Consider the following 14,082-nt stretch of genomic DNA (forward strand, 5'->3'; position numbering starts at 1 on the left):
GCCTTCCGAATGGTGACAAACTCACTTATGCCGGCTGGGAAGGCTGGTCCGGACAACGAGCAGCCAGGTCAGCACACAAGGGGTCCCTTCGTGGTCGCCAAAATTGTTGAGGAGTTCGTGACCCCTTGCGGAGCTATTCCCAAAGACACAGAGTCACTGTCTGTCTCAAAATTTATTCAGCATGCTGGGCACCCTGAGCGAACTCAGAGGCCCCGAATAAAACTGTTAGAGGCATTTTATAGTTTACAGACAAGATGCGCGCACAGGTGGGAATTTTCCACTGTGAAAGAAAACAAGATATCAGGTCAGTTTGAGAGACCCTTAATTGGTTCAAACTGGTTTTTGGCTATGTGCTTGTTTTTGAAACGCTAACTAATCCTTGATTGCTTCAGACTTTAAGACGACTAAGGTTTAGTCATTCCAGAGTCTTATCAGGCTGTGTTTGTGAAATGCTGAGTCTTGCTTTGTAGTTGATTTCTACAGTATTATCTATGATCTTGTTAGAAAATTTCTACAGCTCTTCCCTAGTTGGTGCGGCGTTCAGTCTCTCCTCCTCTCTGTCAGGAAGAGGGCTAATTGCCCCTTTTAAATATGGGGTTATGCCAAGCAAGCCACTTCCAAATCGGCTACCTAGTTTCTAGTCCTGCATCTCCTATATGGGCAGACTCTTCCACCTCTCTGTGTCCTGCTTTTCCTAGGAGATCTGCCTAAGATAGTTAAATGGCACCATCACCAAATTAAATTTGCCTACTGAGGCTAAAAATCCAGTTCCAGTCTCCACTGCACATTCAGAGGCACTACACACCCAAAACAGCATCCATGCAGAGAAGGGGCCTAGCCTGGGTTTTGCCCTACTGCTGTGTGGAAAGTGGCTAAACTGAAACCTTGCAGAACCAGACAACCTCCAGGTTCCTGCCACCCCAGCCAAGGTGTGGAGAAAGGGCCAAGACAAGGGTGCTAGTTAGGCTGCAGACCTGGGAGAGGAAGATGCAGGTGCATTAGCAGTCCTTTCCAGTTCTCTCTGCTGTGAACTACATTTCCCATTTCCCATTGCAAAGGAAAACTCCACTTCCTAGAGTGCTTTGCAAAAGAAAACTACGTTTCCCAGAACCACTTGCAAGGAAAATTTACACAAAAGAGGAGAGTGGCCAGGTTCTCATGCCCACTGGGCTGCAATGAGAAGCTGCGGTCACACATGCCCCGCGGGGGTCTGAGGCTGTCTGCCCTGCAGTTGTTCTGCCCCCTGGAGTGGAAGCTCCTCTAGACCTGGCCTCAGGTGAGTGTCACGGCAGGAGAAGCAGTATGTGGGGCGGGGGAAGTGGGACCACTGACTCTGTGGAAAGCAGCAAAACAAGCCAACAAGCTCCAGCCTGAGGAATGGCAGCAGGGAGAACCTCGGGGCTGGGAGGGAGATGCTACCAGCTTCTCTGATGGCGAGGAGAGCAAGGGCTTCACAGATCAAGTGCCTGCCTGCAGCTCTGCCTGAGTGCAGAAGAGGCAAGGTGGCGAGATGCTCCGGGGGTCTTGCAGCAACCCATGAAGCCCTCCCTGAGGACATCTCACCCTGGAGAGGACTCAGCTGTTTGTTTTCCCTCCACAGGGAAGGTGAAGCATAGGTGGCAGAGGCTGCTATGTCAGTGACTGCCTGGGAGCCACTGATTTCAGTTTCCACTGGTCCTTGCAACGGGGGGCTGCTGAGAGCTCCCTGGGTGTGCCGCGTACTGTGCAAGAGCTCCCTCCTTCAAAACAGCATTACACAGAGCTTGCCACAGGCACCAGCAAACCTAAGCCTGGCTCAGCAACTGATCCTGGACTGGGCTGCTCTGTTAGACCTTGCAACTAAGACATTGCCAAGTGGTGTGCAGTTGTGACCATCATGACACAGAGAAATGTGCAATTGACCATCATGGGGCTAAGAAAAGGGCAGAGGGGTCATCCTGACAATCTTACTGGAAGAGCAGAAGGGAATCCCTTGTCAAATTCAGTTCTCTTCCATGGGCTTTAAGGCTCAGAGGAGTGGCATGGCCCAGTAGATGCTGGTCAGGGAAGTGTTGGGTATGATGTGCTCTAGGCTGTGTTTTGGCCATGGAGGTGATACTGAGCTGGTCACTTTTCCTTTCTCTGCCTCAGTTTCTCCAGCTGTCCTATAGCTAATAATAAGCCACCCATGCTCTTAGCTCACAGAATGGTTGGTCATATTTTGTGGTAGTTAGCACCTTGTCCAAGAATGGGATTTTCACCAGCTTGGAATTGGTCCTATTCGTCGTCCAATGCAGTGAAGTTTTCACTGACTGTGACAGTAACTGTTGGGCCATTGCCTTTTAAAAATCCCATTTCTTATATTCCTTGTGGAGAGACACAAAGCGGGGAGAACATCACTCCCCAGGGAGCCTAGGACTGTTCTGCTTGCAGTGGCATCTCCTGGGGGAAAGGGTCTATTTGCCAATGGGTCCCCTCCCATGTTCTCTCGGCTGGCACATGAATCCAAGTAGAAAACTTCAGTTCCAAGCTGTTTGTTGAGACAAGGAAGATACCGTGTTTTTTGCCACTGTAGTTTTGCTGAACTTGGCTTCAGAAAAAAAGTCAATGTCATCTTCTAGGCTGGTGTCCTAGCTTCATGGGTTGTGAACCTTGTTAAATACTGTAACTTGAGTTTTAGCTAAACAAAACTTCTGTGTACAGTCGGACCTATGTGAGGGTAATATGAGCCATTGCAGCTGTAAGGGCCTGGACTGGGCTCTTTTAGATGGGGAACCCGGTAGGAAAAACAGGGACCTGAATAAAGTTGTACTGGTGACATTTGATGTTCGCTTCCTTCTGAGTCAACAGTGGACCAGTACCCTTGGTCTGTGTGAAGGGAACCTTGGGCTGGTGGAGGAGCCCTATTTCAGGTAAGAAGTAAAACCAAAGTCCTGGTTACTTTCGAACAAACATGTCACTTTCAACAAGAGCCAAGCTGGTGCTCACTGTTCCCATTTTCCAACTCAGGTAGTTGCATTTTGTCTTCCTAAATGCTTTCAGCTGGACAGGATCATTTTGAGTCTCTGACCTAAGCTATCACAGGGCAGTATTGGAAACTATTACAAGTTGCTGTGTTCCACCCCAGAGACAGCTGTGCTTCTGAGTGATGTGGACTTTCAACCTGTGCCCCAAATGTGCTTCTCAGTAGCATATCTGGTAATGGCAATATCCCCTCTAGAGAAATGACTGGACTGTCAAGCCAAACTATACCAGCATCCTACAGGACTGCAGATGCTGAATGCCAGCATGAGGGTTTTCAGTCAAGCTTCTGACCCTCCCACAGGTTCCCACACAGGGGTGCTGACAGTGCTGCTGCTCCTTTGGTGGCTACCACCTCACTCGGGCCCCAGCAACTGTATTTCCTAGATGGTTTCCTAGCTGGCCAAGCTGTGCATTGGTCCCAGCAGTCACATACCCCTGTGCTGGATCCTCATCCTTCCCATGCTGTCTTGACTCTTCTTGGGTTTCCATGGCATCACTTAGCCAAGCATGGAGGGGCTGTGCTCACCTGTCCTTGAGAAATCTAGAGAAATCTAATTCCTAGAGAAATCTTATTCCTCTGTTAAAGGGGGCCAGGCTGTGACCCTCAACCCACCCATAACTGGCTGACTGGTGCTCCCAGGGCACAATGCCATCTAATGCCACTCTCAGGAGAAGGCCCTGTGAAATAAGTTTGCAGTTAATACCAGCGGGTGATAAAGAAGGTGGGTTGAATGAATCCAAGGGGCTGGAGAGCTCAGGCACTGTCCTTATGCCTTTCAGTGATGCCTGCGGGGCTTGGTCTCACCCCAGCCCTCCAGTTCAAGTATATTTCTGTGCTGCAGATTCTTCTCTGTTTTTCCCCATTCCAGGCCTGGGGGCACCTGGGTGGAACGGGCCCGGGGCAATGGTGGGGATCAGGGGTGCCTGGGTGGACCAAGTGCATGGAGCCCTGGAGCATGGCTGAGTGAAGTTCTGTGGTTTCAGGTGCCGGTTACTTTGGCTGAGGTGTCTGAATCTCCCAGAGGCCCTGTGTGGCCAAAGGGCAGAGGCCACTCGCCAGCATGCAAGAGAATGACCAGACTGTGCTCGCAGTTGGTAAGGGTTTGCTTGCATGTAGACACTGCTCTGGCTGATTGGCTGTAGCTCATGCTTCTTCTCTGGGCCTTTACGTTTTGTGGTGATCTGTCCTTGTAAGAGTGGCTGGAGTCTGGGTAAGAGGCATTGTCCCTCAGTGGTGCTATCCTCTGGGCTTTGATCTAGGGTGGTAAACTGCTGAGGCTGTCTTAAGTCACAGTAATAACAATCCCTGGTGCACCTTATATGGAAGGGCAGAATAGCAGTGTGCCCAAGCCCCCATTCACTCCCTCTGTGTAGGCTGTTTCTCTCTCTCTGGAGCTCAGGCTCTCTTCATGGTAGGTGCTGGTCTCCAGGCTCCGTGTAAGTTCAGAAATGGGCAGTTGGCTTAATCCTTGTGTTGTGCCAGAACCTGGTCCCTGGATGTGAGGACTCAGCATATCTGCCATCAGTTGTCTTTCTCCCCCAGACATCTCCAGGCATTTTCCTTCCACCCAGATTGAATGACTCCTCCAGCTGAGAAGGGTTTGGAGTTTGCAGCATACTCCCCCATTTCTCTTCTTTGGGCAGGATTTCCCATTCCCAGTGCTGCTATGATCTCCTGGTTGGAGCAAGGGGAAGAACCGCATGTCCTGGATCCTCTGGACTCAGAGATGACAGAGATTCCAAGAGTCGCAGGTAAGGGAGAAAGTTGTATGTATTGAATCAGGTCCACACTTACATGTCCATGCTGCAGGGCACCAGAATTGCAAGCTGTCATGCCAAACAAACCAGTTATGTGCTGGAAGACTGCCAGTTAGCCATGGAAAGGGTAATGGAATTGTGCCCAAGGAGGCTGACTTCAGGGTGCAGTGTAATCTGAATTCTGGTATTTGCTAATGTTTGTGTGTCTGCCTCTACAGCCATACTGTTGTTTAGTATGTAACTCTCAGCTGGGCTTTAAAGGTAGCACCTCATGCCAGCTGGAAACCAAATGAAGAACAATTCATGGTAGAAGGGCTGGTGCATTCCAGAGAAAGGCACCCAGAGTGAGGGGAAGGCCTTTGGTGCATATTCCTCAGAGTACTGGGTTCTTGTCTCACCTGGATGGAAAGCAGGTGGGTTCTTTTAGCAGGGAGAGCACATGAGCAGCCAGCCATAGATGAAGTGCCCACACTATGTGGCACAGGACAGTGCAGAGGGGACAGCTGTCGTAAGGATGGAGTAAACACAGGAGCAGATAACCCATCTGGCTGCTTCCAGAAGCAGTAGGCCTAGTCTGCATGAGAAAGTTGTTCTGTGAACTTATAGTTAAATCCCCTGAGTGAAAGTGGTACAAGTTCCCACATGTAGATGCTCCAATTTCAGTTTGAGTGGCTTATTCTGGATACCTCCTACTTCCAACTATTTTGGTTTGTTTGCGCTAAACTAACCTCAATCTGGCTAAACCTGAGATAAGAGCATTTTCATAGGCTGGGGACTTGCCTGAATGGGGGACTTAGATCACATCTCAAGATGGAAGGGGCTTGCCCTGTGTACAGGCAGGGTCATGGCATTAATGGCTCAGCCATGTGCAGGTCCCTTCTAGTGGTCCCCATAGCCAACAGGGTGAGTCACAGCCAGATTTCCTCTTTGCTCCTGCAGATGAGGGGATCCCAAGCAACAGCAAGGTGGATGCTTCTGACTCTGAGAAAACAGAACTGCATGAGATGCTGCTGAGAGGATCCAGCCAAGCCACTTCCTGGAGCCTGGAGAGCAAGTGCCAGGTACCACAGGCCTGTCAGGGCCCTTCAGGCCAACCTGACTGTGGGGAAGGCACAGGGGAGCTCCATGATGTGACTCCACCCCCAAGAGCCTTGGCCGGGGAGAAGCCCTACAAGTGCATGGCCTGTGGGAAAAGCTTCAGCCAGAGCTCTGATCTCATCCGGCACCAGCGCACGCACACAGGCGAACGCCCCTACCAGTGCCCAGCCTGCGGCAAGGGCTTCAGCGACAGCTCCACACTACTTAAGCACCACCGCACTCACACAGGCGAGAAGCCCTACAAGTGCACGCAGTGTGGCAAGGCCTTCATCCTCAGCTCCTACCTGCTGCAGCACCAGCGAGTGCATGGCCGCGACAGGCCCCACCAGTGTGGCAGCTGTGGGCGCCGCTTCGGGCAGAGCGCTGAGCTGATCCAGCACCGGCGTGCCCACCTAGGTGAGAAGCCCTACAAGTGCCCAGCCTGTGGGAAGGGCTTTGGCCAGAGCTCTGACCTCATCCGGCACCAGCGCACACACACAGGCGAGAAGCCCTACAAGTGCCCAGCCTGTGGCAAGGGCTTCGGTGACAGCTCCACGCTCATCAAGCACCAGCGCACCCACACTGGTGAGCGGCCCTACAAGTGTCCAGCCTGCGGGAAGGGCTTTGGTGAGAGCTCCACACTCATCAAGCACCAGCGCACACACACTGGTGAGCGCCCCTACGTGTGCGCCCAGTGCGGCAAGGCCTTCAGCCTCAGCTCCACCCTCTTCAAGCACCAGCGCACCCACACGGGTGAGCGCCCCTACCCATGTGCCCAGTGCGGTAAAGCCTTCAGCCTCAGCTCCAACCTGCTGCAGCACCAGCGCACTCATGCTGGTGAGCGCCCCTACCCATGTTCCCAGTGCGGCAAGCGCTTTGCTCAGAGCTCCAACCTGCTGCAGCACCAGCGCACCCACACTGGCGAGCGCCCCTACCAGTGCACCCAGTGCGGGCGCCACTTCAGCCTCAGCTCCAACCTGGTGCAGCACCAGCGCACTCACCTGGGCGAGCGCCCCTACCAGTGCTCACAGTGTGGCAAGCGCTTCGGGCTCAGCTCCAACCTGCTGCAGCACCAGCGCACCCACACTGGGGAGCGACCCTACCTATGTGCCCAGTGCGGCAAGCGCTTTGGCGACAGCTCCACCCTCAGCAAGCACCGCCGGACCCATGCAGGGCAGCATCCACACACCTGCGCCCCGACTGGCAAGCGGGGCCTGGGGGATGGGACCATGTGCCTGCAGCAACCCTGTGGGCACCGGGGTGAGGCTCCTCACCAGAGCACCCAGTGTGGCAAGGTCTTGGGCCAGAGCATTGGTGTGAGCCCACACCAGCACACCCATTCCATGCAGGAGTCCTGCAAGGACTGGCCGCTCTGTGCTGTGGCATCCTGCCCTTGACCTTGGCTGCCAGGCTCTTCTGCACCATGGCATCCTGCCCCGACTTAAGCCAGCAGGTGTTGGGGGACTATATGTCTGCTAAGGGGGACAAAATGTCTGCCAGGGAGGAACAAAATGTCCATCAGAGGGACAAGATGTCCACATGGGTCTCTGCAGCCCACTAGCCCTATCCCAGCAGCATGGGATGGATGAAAGTGCCTCAAGCAGACAGCCCCCAGCTGTATGAGGCTGCCCAGGTGCCATCAAACCCCTGACCACCTCTTGGCCTCTTCTGTCCCCTGTGTTGTAGTCTCTGAAGCTCTGCAGGTGCAGAAAGGACCTCAGGCTTTGACCGTGTGAGGTTGGTAAATGCCTGCACGAGGAGGCCTCTTCTGCAGTTAGGCTTCTACAGAGTTGGCCCCATGGAGGCACCTTCAGTATCAGCCCTGTGCCACTTGGGCTGGAAATGGCTACTGCTTCACCCCTGAGCGCTGCCATGGGGCACTGCCCCAGCCGTACAGCGTAGAATGAGGAAACCTGTTAAGGACCTGCTCAGGTGGTGTGCACTAAAGTCTGACTTGCACGCAAATGTAGGACTTGGTTCCCAGTATGCCTCTGTGAGGAGGGGGAGAGGAACGAGCAGGGGAAGACCATCTGTAGGGAAAGCAGCAGCAATGGTTGAGTGGCTAATCCCCACTTCTCCACTTTAGTGGAATGGAGCTAAGAAAAGGGAAAAAACTAGGCCAGATCCTGAGGGGAAGGTTTCTGTGGGTGAGATCTGTGAAGCTGTGAGACTGGCAGGCCAGGTGGCCACCCTGTCACCTGAGTCATTTCACAGTGGATTGGATGTAAAGAGCCGTCCTTAGATGTTAAGGGTCCTATGAAAAATAATGTCTCTAAATGCAGGGAAAGAACTGGGCCAACACCACAAGGCAGGCGTGACTCTGGGAAGCCTTTCTTGTCACAACCTGGCATGAAAATATTACCCGGGTGTCGCATGTCCATGGAGTCTGAAAAGATCCCAGGTGATAATTCTTAAGAAAAGCTGAACTGATCGTGCATGTGCAGTTGATAGTTATGCCTACTTCGGAGCTGTCTGAACTGGAGGTTTCCAACCTGAAAGTAGACATCTTGGCTCTCTTTGTTTCCTTCCCAGTGAGTGCATGGTGCTGTGTGGGATGTTTCTGTGAACTCTGATAGAGAACTGTTGCAGTTTGCATACAATAAAGAGACCTGATATGTTTTAGCCAATTGCCTTTTCCAGCACCTGGGAATTCTTTCTTTCCTTCACCCTGGTTGCTTGCTTTTTTGTAGTGCCCTGAAACACCCCATGTATTTGACAGACATAAACCAACAGGCCCCTTCCCAAAGCGCTAACAATCTCTCATCAGCTCCCCTCCATCCCCTGAACAGAGAGTACAGCCCATGTCTTTGTCTGTGGGGGAATTAAGCAGGTACCTGGAGGATTTCAGCAGAATCTTAATCAAACAGGAGAAGCTTAAAACACCCCTCTCCTGACTTGACAGCTTGGTACAGCACAGGTGGCGGCAGCTGTGAGCATGCCCCCGCTGGGAAAGGAAACCAGCTCCGGTCATTCTGGAGAGCTCACGGCCTGCAGGTGCAGGGAGCTATCCCAAGGTTGGGCAGCCTGGAAGGAACTGTGCAGTGTGTCAGGCTCTGGGATACAGGTAAGGATATCCTCTGTAAAACCGGACTGTCTGTCATTATTAACAGAGAGGTATCTGCTTCCCCATCAAAGGCAAAAGAACTGGGGTACTCTGTAAGCAACAGCAAGGACATTTAGCAGCTCCAAAGAATGTCACGCAAATGAATTGAATAAGGCAACTTTGGCCATGTTTTCATGACACAAGTAAAACCACCAGAACAACAGGGGTAACAAGAAATGTGCAAGTCAGCATCACTCTGTAAGCCTGAGCCCTGGTGGGCTCTGCAGCTACCCACCAGGTGTGCCATGCCAGCCTGGTGCAGTGGTTTGAGTCAGTCTGAGCCTATGGTGACCCCCAGGGGCAGATGTGCTTACATCCCCCTCTGATTCCCCATCTGCCCAAAGTTTAAAACTAGCTGCCTAGCAGTGGCAGCAACATTTCAAGTCAGGCAGTTCTGAGGGAGTCTTTTGACTTCATGGCTCATTATAAAGTTTTTGCCCCTTTCTAAATTCATTCCAAAGGTGTTAATGACCTTTTCTTCTTTGTAATGGTCTTTCTGTTCCACCTATTAAGCTACCCTCTGCTTTGGATTCTGCTGTCTGGTAATGAAGTGCCTATTTCACAGCCCTGCAGATTGTTTTTCACTCATTCCTATGAAGCTGTATTTGTTTTTGCTTCAATCTTAAACTGAGTGATACAGCCCTAGGCCCCTAGCATATTAGTAAAGCTTCTAGTTTATTTTTAACTGGAGAAAATATGTGTTGTTTTATATGCAATGATGCACCTGACCACCTGCACCCCCCTTTTCAAAATTCTAGATCCATCCATGGTGGCACCAGGTCTTTTCCTATATCTGCACAGGCCTCTGTACAATCAAGGGCAAGTCCTGGGTCTCCATTCATTGTTTGGACAGTGCAGTCATGGCTCTGCACAGGGGTTAAAGAGTAACACCTCAGCCCAGGCCTGGAGACCAGCTAAGTACCTGGCTAGTAGGGTATGCTGGAAAACCACTACTGCCCCACCAGCCCACAGTGATAAAGCTCTGTGCTGGAAGCAGTGGGCTAACTGATGCAGATGCTAATTGAGGCAGTGACTTGCCTCTGTGGCACATCCAGCACCAGCAGTCCCTCACAGCTGAGGATGATTGTCTTCTATGATTGCCTTATCTGTGGGTCTAAAGATGGCTGCCAAGGCCAATTCAGGATCCACATGTTTTACTGCAACTCAGGCACATGTTTCCATGCAGGGTGTGTGGCTCTGGATTCTTGGTTTGATCTGTGACACTGTTTCTGCCACTCCCACTTTTCTGTCCCCTTTTGTTGTGAGATTTTAAAGTACTGAAATCCCTGTGATTGACTCTTCTTCCATTTAGGGTGGCCCTGGGTAATAGTCTCCTATGAGTTGATGCCAATATTCCATTTTTTTCCAAGTTGGCCTTGAGGATATCCCTGCCCTCCTCTTGAGCATGCCTCTTGACTGAGCTGGAAGAATAAAACTTGCTTTGGGAGTCTGGAATTGGACATCTGGATGACATGGTTAGACCAGCAAAGTTGATCTTGGATGATCATTGCCTTGATGCTTGTGGTGTTTGCTGGTGAGAAGACGCTAACATTGGTGTGCATGTCTTCCCACTGGATTCAAAGGATCTTCCATAGGCAGCGTTGATGGCACTTCTCCAGTGGGTTGAAGTGTCTCCTGTACATTGTCCATATCTCAGCTCCATACAGTAAGGTAGGGCTCATGACTGCTTGATAAACCATGCACTTGGTTTCCAATCTGATGTCACAATCTTTAAACACCCATTTCCTTAGGCATTGAAAGGCTGCACTTGCACATTTGAGGTGATGTTGGGGTTTTTTGTTGATATCAGCCTTCTGCAAGAGATGGCTTCCAAGGTACAGGAAATACACAATGTTCTCCAGAATCTCACCATAGATCTGAATTACCAGAACTGGGGACTGCTCATTAAGATCTTGTTGACGGAAGACCTTAACATTCAGAAGACAAAGGTCCTCCATCAACAAGCTCTGTGGCACATAGGAGCTGTGTGAACCAGGTGGCTGCTGGGCTTCTCTCAGGAGCGCAGCCCCCCCAAGGTTTAGACAGCCTTTCCCACAGGACAGGTTGGTGAGCTAGCGGCTTCCAGAGCGGCTACAGCCCCTACCATGGAAGTACAAGAGCCACAGGTTCATGTGGGGCTTTGTTTCGCATGTGGAAGTAAGATGCACGGAAAGGGTCCTCCCAGGTCAGCAAACACTGTTCCCTCTACCTTACCCACTCCTGAGCCACTGATCCCGGCCAAACCGGATGCTAACCTGGTTCCGCCAGTTTGGCAGTGAGCATAAAGAAGGCACAGAGCAGGGAGCGATCACATTACAAATACAGTTGCTTTGACTCTTCTCCCCATTTAAACCTGAGTGCACCCAGTTATAGCTGCACATTCACAAAATGTTCTAGTAGCTTACAGGCTCTGAAAACTTCTGTAGGCTCTGTGACTTGTCTCAGCCCCATCCCCACCCCTCTGAGCCAAAAGGCAAATGTGTTATTGCCAGGAAGCCAAGGGACAATAAATCCAGTGGGGTAAATTGGTGCCCTGTCATGCTCACTTTAAGCTACTCAAGAGCCACAAAGGGGCAGAAATCCTGCAGGGGGCTCCTGGCATGTGGGAGTGTCCAGAGGGTACAGGCAGCTGAAGGGGTTTCACTCTGCATATTAAACATCTGCTAGAGCAGGGACTGGAACCCAGGTCCTCCCACACAGGGGTCCTCATGAAAGTAGAACTGTGACAATTTTCATGGGGAAAGGAATGGCATCCCAGAATACTCTTATGGTATTATGCTTAGTACAGTCACCTCAGTAGTGGAAGACCCATATCCAAATCCATTCTCCAAAATCTCACACCTTTTAAGATCCCCTCCTGTTTTGTGCATCTAGCTTCAATTTTTTTGAGCTGAAACTGGCAAATCTGACCTAAACTGGTGACTTTGGAATGACCAGAATGTCATTTTTTTCCAGCCAGTGTACTATTGCCCCATAGGAAATACTGGAATTAGTAGTAGTACATGTTACAGTGGGAGCAGTGAGCTAGTATATCTCTTGTGGTACCACAAAGAGGCCAAGCGAGCTAGTCTCACTGTGCTGAGCATTGTAAAGAGAAAGCCCCTGTCTTGAATTGTTCCCAGTCTACAGAACAGGTAGATCAGGTGGACAGGTTCCACATCTAGGTATATAATCAGGCCATTTATTTGGAACTTGGGGCATTCCCAAGCTATGGAAAGCCTCTGGGAGAGGTTTTTTCCTTCTTGCTGTTTTGGTGTTGTTATACACTGTTTTGCACTGTTATACACTGTATGTCCGGCAGCCTGTGGTCCACCTGCTTGTCCGTAGCAGCTAAGGCAAAGGATGTCCCTTCCATTGGTCTCTGAGATGGGTTTTCTTCTGGAAATCGCACCTCACAGAGATGGTGCTCTTGCAGCGCAAATCCCCTGCAGCTCCCTCCATGAAGTGCAGCCCCCTGCAGTGGTGAAGTCAAGGAACTGGGGGCACTGTGGCAGAAGCCAAGACAAAAATGGTGCTCTTCTTTCATTGACATGTAGTGTCCCCCTTCCCCAGCAGAGGGCAGTAGCAAAACCTGCCACTTCTTTTCATCTAAGCATATGGGAAGGGAGCCAACCTCAAAGCTGGCAGAGGTTTTGAAGGGCCTGCAGAGGCTCCTGGGATCCAGTTGTGGGGAACCTAGGCAGGGAAATATACTGACAGCAAATGACTTTTTGGTCCAGGATAAGCCATTGTGGGATAGCCTGAAGGAAAAGAGGCAATTATGGTTTCCTTTTAGGAAAATCACTGAGTTGCCCTCAATAGGAAAGACTGTGTGTGGTGTTCATTATATAGGCTTTATGCCTATGGATACATTTGCCATGTATATATGCATGCATTGTGTTTTGTACATGTTATCTGTCCTCTCTGATATGTGTATTGCGTGTAATTTTGTTGTGTCTGTGCAATGGGCTGCAAATGTTGTGTGGCGTCTACATATATGCATGTGGTGGCCATTTCCTGTATGTATGCCTATGTGATGTGTTTTGCCTTCAGATATGTGTTTGCCTGAAGAGTGTGGCATATGTGTGTGCAAGGGGTGTGTGATGTGTACCTGTATGCCAAGACTAAGCCTGCACATGTGCGTGCTGTAAGTGAACGTGTTTGTGAGCTCCTGATGCACGTGCACTCCCTGTGCTGTATGCACTCAGGCCCTGCAGCCCAGAAGCCTTTCTATTTTTGCAACCCCTCTGGGGCCTGGCCAGAGCACGCTTACATTCCTCGTATGTAAGCGCTGTCAGATAAATAAATCCCAATGTCCGGGCTGGCACTATGTGGGCCATGCAGGCCATGAGTCACTCAGGGCCTGGCCTGCTGCCTGGTGTCTCCCTTGTCCTTGTGCTGGCCTGCAGGAACCTGGAGATGTTCTGATTTCCTTATCGCTTCTCCACACTCCCCCCTCGCACCCCATCCCCTACAGATCAAGGGACTGTCTGTCTGGTCCCCATGGCAGGCAGGGCCTTGGCAGAAGGGTGAAGGGAAAAGGGAAGTCACATTGTAGCTGCCTGCTGTGTGCTTGGCCGGAGGAGAAAGCAAGGATTTCCTGTCCCAGAGCAAGTGCTTCCCATCTCCACCCAGAGGCAGCACACCTTTGAGACTGTGGTGCAGGACATTCCCATTGGGCTTTGTGCAGAGAACCACCCTCTTTCCCTGTACAGTTCCCTGGTGTGTCATGGGGAGGTACACGTTACAGGCAGAACCCTGTGCATCACATGACTGTCCTGCCATGGAGGTGGCCACCTCGCTCCCACGCTGCCATGTGCCACTGTCTGGAATTTCATTCACCCACTGGAGGCTAGGAAATAACCCCCAAATGGAAATCCAACGTATACAATACAGGTGCAGCCTGAGTCTGAAGACAGCGTAAAACTACTGCTTCAGGATCTCAGTGACACTAGGTGCATCTACATGTTCATTAATGCGCAATAGTTACTGCACATTTAGTTTAGTACTTGCTTAATGAAGTACTAACTAAACGCACAGTAACTAGAGTTACTGCGCAGTAGTGCCAGTGAACGCCTTTTTCGTGATGCTGTTGCACAGTAGCCTAATAATACTGCACAATAGCGTAGTAGCACTGTTTGTGCTGTGACGTGCTACTGTGC

The 14,082-nt window shown here is 51.0% G+C and overlaps 1 protein-coding gene across 6 annotated transcripts; it reads left to right on the top strand.

The window, feature by feature from the left end:
• The first annotated feature begins 1,119 nt into the window (after positions 1 to 1,119).
• LOC149855566 (uncharacterized) lies at positions 1,120 to 8,460 on the top strand. 6 transcript variants are annotated; one of them, XM_090021969.1, is made up of 4 exons: positions 1,120 to 1,276; positions 3,988 to 4,098; positions 4,648 to 4,755; positions 5,701 to 8,460. In XM_090021969.1, exons 2-4 carry the CDS (start codon positions 4,065 to 4,067, stop codon positions 7,233 to 7,235), a joined length of 1,677 nt encoding a protein of 558 aa, XP_089878095.1. In that variant the 5' UTR covers positions 1,120 to 1,276; positions 3,988 to 4,064; the 3' UTR covers positions 7,236 to 8,460. The 6 variants fall into 6 exon arrangements, with proteins under 6 accessions (XP_089878095.1, XP_089878093.1, XP_089878094.1 ...); XM_090021967.1 differs by having other exon boundaries at positions 1,120 to 4,098; positions 4,547 to 4,755; XM_090021968.1 differs by having other exon boundaries at positions 1,120 to 4,098; positions 4,576 to 4,755.
• Positions 8,461 to 14,082: the final 5,622 nt, after the last annotated feature.

Source organism: Crocodylus siamensis, chromosome 11 (genome assembly GCF_052110815.1).
Source record: "Crocodylus siamensis isolate JL-2025a chromosome 11, ASM5211081v1, whole genome shotgun sequence".
Lineage (NCBI taxonomy): Eukaryota > Metazoa > Chordata > Crocodylia > Crocodylidae > Crocodylus > Crocodylus siamensis.